A 17,749-nucleotide genomic window follows, 5' to 3' on the forward strand; every position below is an offset into this window, starting at 1 on the left:
GTTCTGTTAATATTTTTGTTGGGTAATCTCATATTCTTGACAAAACACTGAAAGGGAAATAAATCCTACAAATTAACTCCTCAAAGCCTCAACCTTGCTACATTAGAAACAAACAAAAGAACCTGCCTGTCAAACCTAGATAATGAGATAAACCATTATCTCTATACGAGTTCAGATTTCTGCAAAATGCAGGGCAAGCCTCCGATATTTAACCAGTAACAGCACTGATCAATATAGCTGCATTAAATATACCTGAGGTTGGCTTATGCATGCGGATATGAAGGTAAACATTGAACATGGCTGCATTTCCTCGAGGAAACGGAGATCAGATCAGGCAACAGTATTGACATTTGCCTCTCAATTGCTACTGTCCACCAGAGAGCCTCAGGATGTGGCGGATAATCCTGATTTGATTATCACTCAGAGAGATAGCCAAATCAGGTACTTCACTCAAAGCCATTCAATTCCTAAAACGTTTCACTCGTCAGCACGTGAAAACTATCTCCTGCCACGATGGCATGCAGATTTTATTCGGATAGTTCTGGGTTAACCGGTGAAACCGGAAATAAACTTTCCAAGTATCATTGGACATCTAGTTTCAAAAGTTGTGAAATATTATTTAATCAAAGCGTGTGTTTTGACAGTACTGCTCAAAGGTTGTAGGTATAAAACTGTAGGTATAAAGCTCTTAGAAATACATCATATATAGTAGATTGTACTTAGTGTACATCTTTACTAAGCATATTAGCCCCTCAGGGAGTTTCTGCATCTGTTTTTTTTTTTGTTTTTTTTTACCTTTACATATGATTATTTCTCCCTTTGTGGCTGGAATTGATGCGATTACATAAATAACAGTGCTTTTCATTTGTCACATCCTTTCAAATATGTTTCATATTTTCTAACAGACTCTAAAGCAGTAGTGCACAAGTGTTGTTCTTTTTTTCTTTCAATAATGGGACAGATAGACCAACAAAGCATAATACCTGGATGGCAGTGAAATGGCATATATTCTTTATGGATAATACGGCAAATGGAAAGTAGGAGACAAACAATGAAGAGGATGGAGCCTAAGACGAACCCCCGGGGGACACCGGAGCAGATCGGAGGTGGAGTCAGATGCAATCATGAGGTCGTTGGTGAACTTGAGGGCTGTTTTTGTGCTGTGGTGAGGATGGAAACCAGACTGCAACTGTTCACAGAGATTATTGTCGGAGAGGTGAGAGTGAATTTGAAATGCCGCGATTTTTTTTTCAAGAAACTTACAAAGAAGTGGCAGATTAGAAATGTGATGAATGTTTTTGAAATTTCCATAACATTGTTGGCGTCAGAGCTGGGTTTATAATAGCTGGAAAAATTAATATAACAACTTTTTTTTTTTTTTTTTAATGGAAAGAAAGTGAATTTCAACATCTTAAGACAAATATCGTGTACAGTACTTGTGGCAAACATGAAACCTGCTACAAGATCGGACAGGACTTATCTTCTTCCAACATGGAAGATAATGAAGTACTTGAGTTGAGCAGGTTTCTACATCTGATGATGATGTGTAAGAATTACTTCAATGGAGCCTCCAAACGAATGAAGAGAACGTTTAATACTTTGTAACTATATCATACGGAACAATTGAAGTACTTATAACTTTAAAATTTATTTTTTTAAATTAAATTAACCCGCCTCAGCGTAAACATCGTGATAAAAGCATTTGTTCCTATGTTGACCCTCGATATAGTGGAGGCTTGACACTATATCCAGGTCAGTGAGTCGCTTATAAATGCTTTTCTTTGTGTTTAAATATTTTTGATTGAGCCCGTTAAGCCCCATAAGGTACACTTCTTATGAGCTGCGCTCTTTAACTGTAACCTGTCGTACCTGTTCGACTGTCCTTTTCTCTCTCTCTCCCCTCTCTCTCTCTCTCTCTCTCTCTCTCTCTCTCTCTCTCTCTCACTCCCTCTCTCTCTACTGTATGACCCATCCTACTTCTTGCTCTCGACTTGCCATGACTAGCCTCAGGAAAAGTTGCTCAATGTTAATGTTTGACAAGCAGGAAGAAGGGCCTCAGCTGCCATATCTTACACACTTTTAGAGAACTCAACAGCACTCACTCTGTTCTTGTTCCTCTCCGGTGTTTGTTCACTGCGTCGTGGAAGAATTTCATAGTCAAATCTGAGGGAGAACAAATGAAAAACACCATGGGTGAGTCAGCATTATTACTTTTTACCAACATGTGGGATTTATGTGCATTTTGACTGTTTATTGTGGTTGAAACTTTATGGACGTGACGTTTTGAAAAACGTAAGCTGCTTGGTGTTTTGATTTGAAATGCTGATTTAAGGGATTTCAGATTTACATGCAAATGCAGCTCACTCCCTTTGGATGTGGATCATGAATACGCAACTTTTCATAACCTGAAGGAACATTTGTGTTTGCTGTAAAATGTAGATACACGTTTTATTTTTTGTTGATATGGAGACCATATATCAACAAAAACTCCGTAGTAACATGGCTCGGTTGTTGAATGAACAGTTCCATCATGTGTCTTCATCCTGTTCAAAAGTACTAAATAAAAGATATATTTTACATTTGATTAGACTTAGAAGAACACTCAAAAGTTCATTTGTAATATATTCCCCGTTTGCTCCAAGTACATATCCTTGGCACATCTTGATTTTGAAATGTCATGACAGATCATTTGTGCACCGACGCACTAGACTCTGTGCAAAGAATGTGATTTTCTGCCCTATTTGCGGCTCCTCTGCAGAGGTGCTGGTGTTGGTCGACTTCGAGGGTAACACGGGTGACGAGCTGAGCGTCAGCATGGGGGATGTGATCAAAAACGTCAGCAAGACCGCCGAAGAGGGATGGCTGTGCGGGGAGCTGAGAGGAAAAAGAGGCCTCTTCCCTGCTAATTTTGCCAAAGTTTGTGGAGCCGACAGTAATGTTACCGCTTGTGCTTCTTCATGTTTTATCTTGCTCATGCTGCCTCATTTTGTTTGTTTATTTCAGGAGATTCCCGCCTATCTGAGGGGCGACAGCCAGAGGGAACCACGGAGCATCAGAACAAGTACGACGCTCAGCTTCAGATATTCCCACTGATTTCTATTCTTCACTGTTATCAGCCTAACAAGAAGGAAGCTCAACACAAACAATTGATTCAGGAATACCTTCTTCAATATGAACTTAAACTACAAATTTGTATTTAATCTGGGTATTGATTCAATAATATCTGGTAAGTAAAGAAATGAAATAAAAAAAAAAAATATATATCTATATATATATAAAAAACTGAATAAACAATTTTGTAATTCCCAATTTTACCGACACTAAGAAATGATCTGAAACAAAAGTCTACTAAAATAGACGTATCAAATGGTTCTCATCACTAATTAAATGAAAAAATATTCTATGCATTACGCCAATACAGAACTCCATTACTATAATGATCCAATGCACTCTTGTAATAATAAATGAAACTTATTTTTGACATTTATGATTTAAAACGTGTATAAAATTGTGGCTACTGTAGTGTATATGCACGCCCCAAAACAATGCAACCAGCAAACGTAGCATAAATATATGTTACATCACGCCACACCAAACATAATTACAACATGGAAAATAAGAAAAGATAAAAAGTGTTTTTTTATCAAATGTGAAAGATCAAATTGTGATAGAGTGCCAAATGGTGCTTTGCAGCTACGACCCTACTGCGCCAACTTTATATTATTAACACATCATTGAGTGATGATTCTAATGTTTGGTTGGTGACCGGTGTTTATCATTCCAGTCAAGAAGATAAAGCAAACGAAGAAATGTGAGGTTACGTATGCCTACAAGCCCATGAATGAAGACGAGTTGGAGCTGGTTCCTGGAGAAACTATAGAGGTCATCAGAGAGGTGACTTTCTTTTTTTGCTCTTATCACATGGCGGTGATAACAACAGTGATTCAGTTTTTCCTTCAGGAAGCTAGACTAGACCAACGTCTTTGAAGATAAACTTTTGGCTACTTGACATTGTGCGGTCAAACTTACTGTGGTTCAAGTTTATGGAATCCATGTTACAGGTAATCAGCTGATAAAAGATCTGTATTGATTCAGTGTGATTATATTCGTCTAAATGGGTTTGATTTGCTGGGATGGATGGATGGGTGTGATACACTCCATCCCCTCCCCTGGTCTACATATCCCCCATAGTGCCAAGTTATGTTAACAGCAAGAAAGGGTTAAAACATTTCCCATAGCTAGTGAATACAGCTACTTTACCAGCAGATTATACAAGACATGTTCAATTAATATCTTAAGCCTTATGTAAAGAAGTGGAGCATCGCTGCCAACTCTCAAAGCATTGAAAGTGAAAGTCAATCGACTGGAAACTCATGCTGGACACCGTGTGCCTAACATTAAGTAATGAATACTTGTTGAATGCCGGAATTTCATTTACATCTACTACAACAATTTACAAAAAGAAAATTAACCTTTGTTTCTTATCTGGTTTCCTATATTTTTCCCCACTCCAGTTGCTGGAAACATCCCTCCATCACTTTTGTCATAACTAAAACGATCCTGTTGAAAGTGTTTGTGCGGCTCTAAAATAAATGACCCGTTTCTTTTCACACCGTCCCGATAGATTGAAGATGGATGGTGGATGGGACTGAAAAACAGCAAAGTGGGAGCGTTTCCGTCAAATTTTGTCAAAGAAATTTTTGTTTCCCCAAAAGGTTTGTGGTACAATCCTATTTCATGAATTTGGTTCCTACTGAAATCATTACAAATAATATTGTGTTTTTCCCCCCCATTAAAACAGAGGCAAAGTATGGCGAGGGCAAGACAAGACCCAAGCTCAGTGAAGCTGTGTTCACCAAGAATGTATGTTACACAAACTTTAGACTTCCTCAAACTTGCGTGGGCCATTATCCTTATTCGTGTGTTTCTTCTCATGCAGGAAGCTCAGAAAGCCAGCGTGAGGAACAAAGGAAAAAAACGTAAGTTCACAATGGCTGTACCGACGCTTCAGGGACTACCTGAGGTTCGTCATTCATCAGATGCACAGTTCCCATGTTGGTGTGATGCGATCAAGGGAATTTCCCAATCTGAGACTCAAATGTTACGCAACATTCTCGTGCCGTTTGCCAAACTCACCACAGGAGATCAGTCCTCGTTAATCCGGTCTTAAAAAGTGACTGACGGCATTCCGATTCTTCTATAATAACAATGAACATGCAGTTGTCTCAAACTCAGACCTGATGATAACGGGTGCAAACCGTCCGCTCTCGACCATCAAATTACGAATCAATGGCAAATTAGTGAACATGATGCAAGAAATACAAGTGCGTTCCCTTTTTTTACCCCCCCACTTAGTTTTTTTCTGTGTAGAAACATTTACTCATCCACATTCTGTTGACTTACGAGGACAATCATGTTGTTCAATTTCCAACTTTTTTTTTCATCACCATAACACAAGACACTAAACAATTAGTGAAGTTAAAAGTAAAGTTGTGTGAGCTTAGACAAAAAAACACAGCGAGAAACAAGGACTTGAGCGATGCAGTTTAGCACAACTCGCTTCAAAAGGGTTTATTATTGGGAGGCGTAGACGAATGTCCACAGCTGCTTTAGGTCATGTCCAGGTTAATATGCTGCAATTTAAAAATATCATTCAACATTTTTGATCCTGTTGTATTATGACTGAGGTTAAGACTGCTATTTTGTTTGTTTTTTTCTGTCTAAAATAATCTCAGGAGCCTTTCAAAAGTCCCAAGTTTTAAGGTTTTAAAAACAGCAGATCCCAGAGCAAACACACAAAAAAGTTGTGATTTATAACGAAGACATATTAAGTTATATACGTCAACAGTTTTACTGCTTGTGACCAGCATCTCCGAGAAAAAACACAGCTCTATTTATATCCTCACACGCTGTCACTGTGTAAATAGTGGTTATTCCTGTAAGTTTACCTGTGTGGGTTTTTTTTGGGGAGCGGGTAAAACAGATGCTTCCTCTAAAGATTTCTTCTTGGCACAAAGGACTGCATCAAAGTGATCCTTCGGGGAAGTTTAATGACTTTTATCTCCTGTTAGTCACAGCCTCTTTCCAGTTGTTCTTTGAGATTGTTTTATGAAAGCGGAGCACAAGGTGTGTTACTCATATCTACTGAAACTTCCTCTTGCCATGACGCGAGTTTTTATACGGCTGATAATCCTTTTTTCTTTGACCATGTCACCTCTTAGCGGAGTGCTGCCAAGTCATGTTCGACTACGCCGCCCAGGCGGAGGATGAGCTGGAGATGAAGAAGGGAGACGTGGTTACGATCATAAGAAAGGTTCGAGCACATTGCAGACGTTTTTCCCCCCATGATGTCATGAGTTTTGACAGACACATCAGCTCCTCTGAGTGCCGGTTGTTCTCTCACGAAGTATGTACAGGTGTCTCCTATTGCTCATCCGGACAAACCGGTTTGTGGAGCTCGTCAGAAAAATCATACGGCTCCGAGTGCAAGGCGACACTTTGACAACACGGCCGTGTCAGCCATTCACACGTACAATGAGAAATTAAAAAAAAAAAAAAAAACAACTTCTGAGACGCTTGATCGCGAGATTAAACGATGACAGGAGAGCCGTGTTTTTTGCTCGACCTTCTGCTGACCTTTTTGTTTAGAGATTTCCCCTCCCAGTGGACTTGGAGCCACGTTTGAGCTTCTAATGCGACTCTTTAATCTTCATCTGAAGGAAACAGGCGATGAAGGCTGGTGGGAGGGGCAGCTGGATGGGCGTTGTGGCTTCTTTCCTGATAACTTTGTCATGCTGTTACCACCAATAGACAATCTGCAAGTGAGTGGAAATACAACTCTATTTGACTGGATCTTGCATGTGTTGAAGAGGAGTTCCCACATTGTATTGTGCGACTATGAAAGCATGGGCGTGCTTCGTGGTAATCAACAGAATTAGCTTTTTTTTTTAATCTATTGATCTGAAAGTCCAAAATGTCTGTTTCTTTTAAGCAGATAGATGCTTGTGTGACTTTTTGCAAGTCTGCAGCCAGCGCTCAGTGACTCAGGCTTGTCTTTAAACCTCCACCATTTTGGAATTACTCATTGAAAGTTTCCCTCTGTGGAAACAGTGTGCAGAATAAAGTTGTTTTCAATGCACATGGACACACACCAGCCAACCTGTTTTTTTTTTCCGTTTCTTCTCCTCCAAAGTCTGGGAATACAAGCCAGCCGCCTGCACGAAGCATCCTAAAGAAAATCCCAGGTAAGCGAACAAGCGCGCTTGTGTGTTTTGCACTGATCAAACACAGCTGCACAGGAGCGTTTGCGGTCTGACACTGCAGCGAGGAGCTGAGCTCCACGCTGCCCAGGTTCTGCTGTGAGTCAGGCTCGCTGGCTGCAGGGGTGTTTAGCCTGGCAGGGAGCTGACAGTTTGGGCTGTGATGGTCTGTTGTTTTAGCAAATGGAGAAATTGGAAACGTGTCTTATAAAATAATACCACCACGTGCCTTCCTATGCACAACTGAACCCACTTCAGATCGCTATCTACTAGTTTCACTCAACAGATTGAAGGCAATGCTGTGCTGAAAGATCGAAAGAGACAATTAGGTACAGATTCCAGCAAATATGGACTAAACTTAGCATTTTTTATTCTTTAGCAGGCAGATGGGAAATCCATGGTTTTGCAAGCACAATGATTAACAAAATGATTATTTAGAATCTTTGAAAATTCTCCAAATAGTTCAACATTAAATGCATTAATCCTTACAGTCCTATTCTGATGCTGCCATTAGGGTCTGGCATTAGTACGGACTCTTACTCAGAGGCCGCTTATGAAGTCTAGAACATTTGAAAGCTCCTGGAAAACAGAGAATAGGAGGTTTGTGTCCATACAGAATAACCACAGAGGCCCCTGGGACTTATCCAGGAGGTCGTCCAATCACCGACAAGATTCCCCCGACATTTGTAGCTTCTGAATGCTCCTAGGAGTAAAACATTTGTAAAATGCTGTACGTATAATAACACGTCTCATTTTAAAGGGTTGCAATTTACTTCCCTTGTGAAATCCTACAAAGAAAGTTGACATAAAATGGCACAAATCATGTTCCAATTTTTGACCAAACTAATAAATCTAAAAATAAAATTAAGAGCAATGGGCCAATTGCAGCCCTTTAACCACTTTTTATTTGCCCCCAGCAACCATCATGCATTTTTTTTTTAACCTACATTGGACCCATTATTTAAAGCTTTAAATACTTTACTGTCCATTTCCAGACATTGAGCCATAGAGAAAATATATACATTGCAGTAAACTAAACAGAATTTCTTATCACTGAAAAAAGAAAATGGCACCCCTTGTGTCTGATACCTTACAATGCAACAAAATATCCCATTATACTGTTTGACCAGCTTTTTTATTAGTGTCATTCTTTCATTTCAATCTACAAGTTACATTTTTCTCATTTGTTATTGTAAGTTGTTTATTCAAATCGCGATTGCAGAAAAGCTCTTCCGTTAAGTAAATTGAATAAATGCAAACTAGCATCCTTCAAAACAAGATGTAGAAACTGATTCGCACAGGATGTGGCCTAACTTTAATTCTTTTTTCATTTTTCATTTTTATGTGCATCCCTGCCAATGCTTTTGTTAAAGCAAGTACTTGAAAACAGTGACATACATAAGTCAAAGATGTCACCTGGAGGATCTGAATCTCAGATTAGTCGCACAATTTGCACTGCCACCACTTCACCCAAAGTTTGCAGCATTTCCACACACTATCACTCACAAGAATTTCACAGGAAGTCTCCAACTACAGCGAGATGGGGGGATGGTTGATCTGGTCATGTGACTCAGTTCAGGAGTCTTGGAGGAAACAAGGGGGCGGGGGAGTGTGGGGTGGTGCGGAGGAGAGCTCTGTCACAGAGATTTTCACAACCGCTCTCATGCTACTACTGCTCTGTGGATGCTTTTCTTGAGAGGGAATGTTGCGCAATGCATGGAACGTCCAAGGTAGGCTTCCTGTGCTTTCATTCTCGCCGCTCCTCATCTCATAGCGTTGTTGGTGTGACTGGGTGAATTCCGCTGTGCATTAGTGCAAGTTCACTTCTTAGAACTGTGGTATTCATTTATCAGGTTTGTAACTTGGTTTCTGAACAGGATTCACAAAGCTTGGTTATTTACATTTTTAATCTGATCTCTACAAGGCAAAGTGTGGCTGTTTTCGGTCTATGAGCTGAGCCAGCCCGTCGCTCCCTGATGAACTTGTTGAGACCCTTGGGCACAGTAACGGCAGTGCTATTGGATACAGCTGTGACCTCCTCCTCAGCACTGATCTGAGCATCATTATATTGTAACTACACAACAAATAGCACACCAAACAACAAGCTTTCCCTTCTTAAAAAAAATTCAAATAATTTACTCCAACCATTAACAAACCTCTATACTTTCTCGAAACCTTATATTTCAATTAAGATTTAGGAAAAAAAAAAAATATATATACGTATCATAACCTGAATGGTGATGCCAACATGAGCTGGATGAATACTGCACATCACAAGCTCAGCTGCACCTGCAGACTGTGTGAAACCTAACATTTATCAAGCGGGTGCAGATTTGCTGAGCATGCAGATTCTTATAGCAACAAGAGGCTGCATATCTGTTCATCTTGTTATGCACAACTTGGGAAATACCCAGCAGCTTAAAAGGATCTCTTAAGCTATTGCTTATAGGACAACTTCTCAAGGTGCCTGATAGATGGAGATTGACATTTTGAGGCTGAGGCTGTCAAAGTGCTTCCTAACTGGTTTTTGATGTGTCATCGATACATGACTGAGAATAAATAAAATAATCAACCGTCTTATTCTTGAACAAATCGTTACTTGCATGCCAAATGCAAACGTTTGTGTTTTAAGTTAAATCTTATTTTTTACTTCCAGGGAAAAACGAGGCCTCTGCAATGGACAAGGGTGGCCCGGCAAAGACAAAAAGTACAAATGGTGGTGGGTTTGGTTGCTGTTTTAAATATGAATTTTCTGGGCTTCTGCAAGCCCAAACTGAACAAAGTGGAGTAACGTGTTGACATTTCTTTCAGACGATAAACCAGAGCAAAAGGACCTGAGAAGCAACCCTCCAACCAAAGTCAAGCTGCCATCATTCAACAAGCCCAGTCCGCCTCCCGTCAAAGACAAACCAACCAAGGGGTTACCGACGTGAGTGTTCCCAAAGTGTCTCCCCCATGCACAAACACTGAAGAAAGAAATGCTTCCCACCCTCGCAACGCAGGCGCATGAATAGTTCTTCATTTGCAGCTTTTTAAGGCAAAAGGCCTTGACAGAATGTCAGGAACACTTTACCCTCCTTCGTCTGGCAGCAGGAGCCGAACCTTTTCTGATCATAAAGGTTTTGGTTGCCGCCACCGGCTGCCATGGTGCCCTTAAAGAAGAATGCCGGGACGGCTGACATTTAATGGAAACTCTGGGATGAGTCAGATCGGGCCCAAACACATGAGAGCAGCCCATTTCCTGTTTCCTGAGAGCACACACACACACACGACTAGAAAAAACAAAAACGACCCTGTCTTGCGTCTGGCCGCTAACAGGAGAACAGGCTTTTTGAAACGATTTCCAAAGCAAATAAGTCTGGATGTGACATTTCTTGAGGTTCCATGTAAATCCCTTGTATTGTTTACATGAGCTTATTCCTACAGGCTTTTCCATCCAGTCTTAATATTCAAAAAAACAAAACTTTAAACAAAACCCTCAAAGTTGACCCTTGACTTGTAGGATCTAACATTAAATTCCGTGCACACTGTGAAAACAAAACAGGCGCAAAGAAACAAAGAAGACACAAAAGAGAGAATTGATGATTTTAGCTTCCTGGAGCTGCACCTGCAACTGTTCAAACTTTAGAAGACCGGAAACCACAATCCATTTCTTTTTTCCTTCTGAGAACGCAAAAGCCACAGGTTGCACCAATTTCGGTTTTCTTGTTTAGCCGACCCAACGATGACGCGACTCCTCTCTCGACGAAGCAACCCGAGCAAAAGGAGGGCGACCAGTTCGATGGAGTGGACGTACAGACGGAGAAGCTGAGTCATCCGACGGCAAACAGAGCCAAGCCACCACAGAGAAGACCACCGACAGCTCTGGCTGCATCAGCCCCGGTAAATCCATAATAATGACTCATATTTGCGATACTTATCGCTTTTTATGACGGCTTTCATATCCTGCAGCCATTGCTTCACATGACCTTTGTAACCGTAAAAGAATTACTGCAAGAGTGTGGCAACTCCCAACTTTATCTCCTGCACACCTGTCAAGCTGAGAGACTTGAGTTATGTTGGATGATAAGCTTCTGGATGGATGGATGTACACTTTAGGTACGCTTCTTGTCATTAACCAACAAGCTGATAGTTTTATTCTGGATTAGAAAGAAATTCTGAGACACCACTGTAAGAGAGTTTGAGATGGTGTCTATTCTTCACTCTGAAGACATGAGCACGTTCTTCAATTACAGACATATTGTAGTGTTTAAGAACTACTCCTCACACCCACAGGTCTCATCTCTGGGTTACCACAAGCCTCTGGGAAATAAAGTAATTAATCCCTGGCATGTGAAATTTAAGGTTTCGGTTAAAATGGCATTTTCTTAAGGCTTGTTGTAAACTGTGATTACATGTTACGTTTTTGTACGCCGCATCACTGACACTGTTTTGTTGCTCTAGGGTGCCTCAGACAGGACAGAACCAGAGCAATTACCCAAAAAGCTCCAGACAGACAGACTGTCAGGTTTGCAAAAGGTTTGTGACGAGAACGAGAACGTGTTTGTTCATTTTATAGTTGGGGGGGGGGGGGGGGGGGGGGGGGATTCCGTAATGCATTTGAATTTCATTTGAACGAGTAACCATTTCAGAATAAGACTCATACGATCCTAACCGGCGGCTCATGAACTACTGTAGGTTACAGACAATCTCCTGCCGTCTCCTGCAAAGCCAGAGCCTCAATCCAAGATGCCTCCTCCAACCCGACCAGGGCCACCCAAAGTAGTCGTGGATAGCAAAACTGTGACCCATAAAGACGAGCCGACAGTGGAAAGCCTGCAGGCTGAGCTCAGAGAGCTGAAGATGGCTCTGGAGCTGTTTCAGACACGACATGAGTGAGTACTACGGTTTGAACCAATGCCGATTCAGGATTCTCCTTCTGTTAGTTTAGCTTCTGATGTTGTTTGAAGATATTGTAGCACATTCAAGGAAATTACAATTCAAATTAACAGAAAATAATGATGTAAAAACATTCGACATGCCAGTGTAACTTGATTTGCATCTATTTAATCTGCTTTGAAAAAAAAAAAAAAAAAACAGCACAGTTTAGGTTTGTGCACATTAGTCAAGCGATACAGAGTTATAAAACCCAGTTTCTGGTGATTGAACATTTTGACCCAGTTGTGACGATCAACATGTGATTTGAATGGAAGTTCCCGTAAAGTTTCATCCATCTTTGTACTGTTCCTTCTTACAACTCCAAGTCAATACATCTACTGCAAGAAACGTCTTGACCTGCATTGGAGTGCATGCTGATAAGCAAACAACTTCACAGTCCAAGTGGGACTCTTAGTCACAGCTATTTTAATGTCTTAGAAATGGCACCAACAAAGCAATGATTATAGGGCAAGTCAACAATCACATTCATCCACATGTGCAATATAACATCTATTTCTTCTTCCGCTCATTCATTCAGCTCGACAGGCATTGTGCAGCTTGGTTGACCTATTTAAGACGTACTCATGTCTGCAACCCCCTTTTTTTTTGTTTGTGTCTTATTTGATCAGGCGAGACATGCAGGAAGTGAAAGAAGAACTGAAGGAAGAAAGAAACAAACGACTGGCACTGCAGGTCAGGGGGACGTGGGGGACGTGGTGGCAGTTTTGCAGTTTTGGCAGAATTCACACTCATGACCTGCTGTAGATTTGTCACAGACACACAAAACAAAGTGGAAGTAATGCTCCCACAGAGGAATGACGGTCCATGACACTTTAATAAGCAGTTATATTTCTTGTCCATGCAGGATGAAGTGCAGATTTTGAGGATGAAGCTTTGATGCCAACAGACACCGGGTGACTGAGCGGGTTGCTGGACGCTGCACTGACAGGCCCTCGAACTGCAAGATGAACCTTTTTCTGACACTGAGTGACAGTCGGGGGGGTGAAAACAAACCCCAACAAGTCAGGGGTGTATTTAGTTGGTAATCCTCGACATGAGAACAAGTTGATCGTGCAGTGGAGCTGCAGGACTCATTCAGAAGACTTTGAAATAACGAGCTGCTCATTCGTTTTGTATTTGAATGCTGGAGATTACAAATAGTGCTCCTGAGTGGGCTATGGTTGGTGGGAAATTCATGATTTACGTCGTTCTGGTTCATCTGTAACCTTTGCTACTTTTACTGTTGGTTTTACCTTGGGCTACTTTCAGTGCCTCGGTGAAATCTGTAACATATGCGGCTGTACATAGGAGGAAATATTACGTTTTTGCAGAGATCTAAAAAAAAATAATAAATCCTTGAGGGGCATCTTTATGTGAATGTTAATAGGTGAACTACTGCTGTAAATATACGTGGGCAGGTGTATTTATGCAGAGAAATGTAATGTTGTATTAATCCACTGGGTGGCACTGTATGTATGTTCTCCTACATTAAGAACAGCAAACAGCTTTTCAGTGAATGCTGGATAGCTGAGTTGGGGATAGTAACCTCACAAAAGAGCTCATTCAGAGCTGCAGTTGGTTTCAAAAATGTAAGCAGTTTTCTTGTAATAATGGACAGTGCCTTTATGAAACTTTCTTTGTTTTGTTAAAAATCAAGGAATTGTACTGAGTTCGTGGTCATTTATGGAGTTGAGTGGAAAATGCATTTTGTGTCACTTGAGAAAAACTGACTCACCCTGAAAGCCAAACACACGGTGACTCACGAAGGTGGAAGCTGTGGGTTGAGAATTAATGAGAGATCCTCTGCACACGCTCACAGAAAGAACTATTCAACACAGCTATTCAACAGTTAGACCACATTGTCCTCAGAATGAGATGTGAAGGCGTGATTTTGGCTCTAAAAGGCGACAGTGGTAGAGGCGATGGTGGTGTGTCCCAGAGCCGAGTGCTGCTGTACATAGGGCACATCTGGACAACATCTGGAGCTCATCAAACAGCGTGTGCTTCTGAAACGTTCATGGGAACGGGCTATTTTTAAAAAAAAACTATGCTGCACCCTGGCAATCAGAGATAAGGGGTGAAGTGCATGGGAGCAAACAAACAGAATGTCGGTTGATGTCGGCACAAATGGGGGATTTTCTTTTTCTGAATGATGCAAACACAAGTCAGCATTTGATTCTCACTGACCTCTAAAAGATTTAATAACCTCAGCAACGACAGGTCCTGCTTTCACTACTGGCACGCCAATCAATCACAATGTACGAATGTATGAATATTGGACTCACTTTCAATGAAAATAGTACTGTATGTCAGAGATGACGACAACTCGGCGCAGTGCACTGTAACAGTGGTCGCATTTAAAACAGCCATAATGGATCTCTGGGGAATACTGAAAACTGCGTGCTGAAAAGTGAAGGCTTTCCCAGCTTGGAGGTCAGACCCCCGAACTTATCCAGTTGTGCATCTTCAAATCACATATCTACTATGTTTTCAATTAAAAAATAAGATGTTAGCCTGGTGATAAAATATGTTTTATTCATAATTCAGAGCAGTAAGTACATAGCATGAGAATTGCTTTTGGCGTTAGCAGCCAAATGTTGTTTTCTGTACTCAGAGAACCACATATCAGTCTTCACTATGTTTGCTTCTGTGGAGATCTTTCCCACGCTGCAGTTCAACGTCATGGCTTTTCCCAAACTGGGTATGTTGATGTTCACTCAAATTTTTATTGCTCTTTTGTTTCATGGCAGCATATTTATCCCGTGGCCTGAACATGGTGCCTTCTAGGTACAAATATGAGCATTACAGCTGAAAAGGGAACTATTCAAATAATTGTGGGCGTAGTAAAACACATGTTGGGGCTTATTTTGAGGCAGACATCGGTCACATGAGGTTTATACAAATGTAATTACACAGCTATTTCTACGCCACCAATCTCTGAAAAGCCTGTGACCACAAGAGAGGCTCTTCTAGGACCTCAACAGGGAAGACGCCATCAGAACCAGTGTGGGCTCCAAGAAAACCTGAACTCTGTCTGCCCACCTCAGCTCAGTCTGAGGACGACGCAAGCGGAAGTTCTTAGTTTGCCTCCCTCCCCAAACAAGACCTCCATGCAACACTGTACCAGCTCCTAGGATGGGGGAGAAAAATGTTGACACATGCCTCTCCTGGCTGAATATGTTACCCCCTTATATGACTTTGCTGATGTGCCAAGAATTCATAGTCTCACTTTATATCAACAAAATGAGTACAAGATTGACTTTCAATGTCCAGTAAAAACATTTAAACCCGCTATGGATGACTTGGCACCTTTCTCCAAGTCTCGACAGGCCGCCAAACAATATTCCAGTCAGCCATCACACGTGGAACATTTCCATTATACACATTGGAGGTTGATATCGGCCTTTTAAGGTCCGCCCTTAAGCAAGCACCTCATTCTTAACAGCAAAGTTTTTGGAGGCCTGATAACACACTACTCCCAAAACCACATCAAACACAGAGTCTGACACTGGTCATTATGTGGAATCAGTGTGTGGGCTGTTACCCTGCAAGACAGTACAGCTAGAGAAAGGAGTATACAGCCTAAGAGGGCAGCTTCCACATAATCTACAATAAGAAAATAAGAAATTTCACAAAATGTAAATTGCTCTTTGGAAAGGTTATGTTGCAGTTAGTTACCAGCAGTAATAATAGGAAACCTGCAGCAGGGACGAAATGTGACTCAGTTGGTAGAGCAGGTCATCTAATAGAAGGTTGGCAGTTAGATCGCCCATCCCACCCTGACCATATGTCCAAGTTTCCTGTGCAAGCACCTTGCATGGCAGCCATCACCATTGGTGTGTGTGTCTCATGTGTTTGTATAATGCATTGAGACGGCTGAAACGGACAAAAGCGTTACACAAATGAAAGTCCATTAACTATTTAAAGCATGCATGCAACTTACAATAAGTGAAGAGAAAGCTGCAGAAATCTGTAATGAAAGCTCCACAAAAAAAAAAAAAAAAAAAAAAAAAAAAAGGTGAGCTATAATTGCTAGTTTAAAGATGTCGACGCAAAATGGCTCCGTACCTTCTGTCGGACTAAAACCACGCCGAGTTTCCAATATTACATGGAAGCAATTACATTAATGAAGCTGCGGTCACAGTACTGTTGACATCTCCGTGTACAGCCTTACTCTTGAGAAAAACCAGAGTGAGTAAGCAGCAGACTAGGAGGGTCCCCTCTGAAAACACAAAACAATCTGATGGAAAAAAGGCAGCAGTGCAGCAACATAAACAGCACATATCAGCAGAAGAAGTGTTTCTATCAGGCAGTCAGCATTATGCAGGGAACCACAAATTGAAAGGAGGCACTGCATCAACAAGAATCTAAGCAGAAATTAGCAGACAGTATGAGCAGCAGACCTCTGCAGCGAGACAATGTCAAAACGTGTCAGGAAGACAGCAGGGTCAGCAGTTTGATGCCTTTAAAAACACTCTCGGTAATGGATGACTGCTAAAGGCAGCAAGCGAATATACACATCATGCCAGTGAAAATAATCCACTGTCAGTGTTTAATCAAGGTCACTGCCACCCGTTCAGCGTGTTAATGTTGGCTAATTAGATTGGAACCGAATTAAATAGTCCTGCAGGTAGTAGAGCAGAGGCCTGCAAGGCAATACTCAAAGTCTGAGGATCAACTCACGGAACCTAAATCTGTATCCATTAGCTGATGCCTATTCATTTGGTCTTTTCAGGGTAACATGCTGTTTACACTCAAAACACCGCAAAGCAACACAGCGACGTCCGATGTTTGCAAAGCCGTTGTACAGCGGGGTGGCCCCTGCAGCCAGGCGTCACCGTTGTTAAATGCCAGCTCGCCGAGGGGAACGGCACTGACGGCGGCATCAAAACAATGAAAATGCCGCTCCTCCACGCTGTCAGAAGGCGATTCAGACCTAGTAGTAGTAGTAGTAGTAGTAGTCTTTATTTCGAATTTGTACAATGCAATTAAAAAAAAAAAAAAAAGAAAGTAATATACTGTACATACAATTCGAAAAGGAGTAGGTTGAAGTAAAACAGCGAAGCTGCGTCCTGCTCCAGGCAAAACTGAGTGAAAATAGTCCCAATTGTTTGTGCTGCGGTCGTGCTGGAAATGCTGCGTTGCTAAATAATTCCCCCAGGGATTAATAAAGTGATTCTGGGGTTTTATCGATATAACAAGTTTATTTTGAGACGATGACGTCACACAGGCCCCCATATTGTCCAAACTGAACAAAAATAGTTTGTCCTACTTCTTATACTAACCTCAAGTTGCCTTTTGAGAGACTACATGCATAGGTTCATACGTTTCATACTTTCCTGTGAAGAGGGGTTTAATACAGCCTCATATAAAAGCAACAATAATGATAATAACAATATTAAACCAAACCGCTCTGGTACTGGAATAGTATCGGTATCAGCAGATATCCAAATTCAGGTGTCCGGATCGGGTCGGAAAAATGCGGTGCATCCCTACCGCATGAATATCAGAGCTACTATAGTAAATGTGTCTGTCAACGATAAATTTAACTTCTCTTTTCACCAAATCTTTCC

General features: G+C 41.2%; 1 protein-coding gene across 5 annotated transcripts; it reads left to right on the forward strand.

The window, feature by feature from the left end:
* Positions 1–1,938: 1,938 nt before the first annotated feature.
* sh3d21 (SH3 domain containing 21) lies at positions 1,939–13,560 on the forward strand. Of its 5 annotated transcripts, none has more exons than XM_080471528.1 (17): positions 1,939–2,193; positions 2,759–2,916; positions 3,004–3,061; positions 3,785–3,894; positions 4,625–4,715; positions 4,802–4,863; positions 4,940–4,979; positions 6,222–6,313; positions 6,720–6,821; positions 7,193–7,244; positions 9,916–9,966; positions 10,071–10,188; positions 10,973–11,141; positions 11,703–11,777; positions 11,937–12,133; positions 12,806–12,869; positions 13,042–13,560. In XM_080471528.1, exons 1-17 carry the CDS (start codon positions 2,178–2,180, stop codon positions 13,072–13,074), a joined length of 1,488 nt encoding a protein of 495 aa, XP_080327654.1. In that variant the 5' UTR covers positions 1,939–2,177; the 3' UTR covers positions 13,075–13,560. The 5 variants fall into 5 exon arrangements, with proteins under 5 accessions (XP_080327654.1, XP_080327653.1, XP_080327652.1 ...); XM_080471527.1 differs by having other exon boundaries at positions 1,983–2,193; positions 9,916–9,978; XM_080471526.1 differs by having other exon boundaries at positions 2,019–2,193; positions 9,916–9,975.
* The last annotated feature ends 4,189 nt before the right edge of the window (positions 13,561–17,749 follow it).

The sequence above is a fragment of the Lipophrys pholis genome, assembly GCF_963383615.2.
Source record: "Lipophrys pholis genome assembly, chromosome: 9".
Taxonomy (NCBI): domain Eukaryota; kingdom Metazoa; phylum Chordata; class Actinopteri; order Blenniiformes; family Blenniidae; genus Lipophrys; species Lipophrys pholis.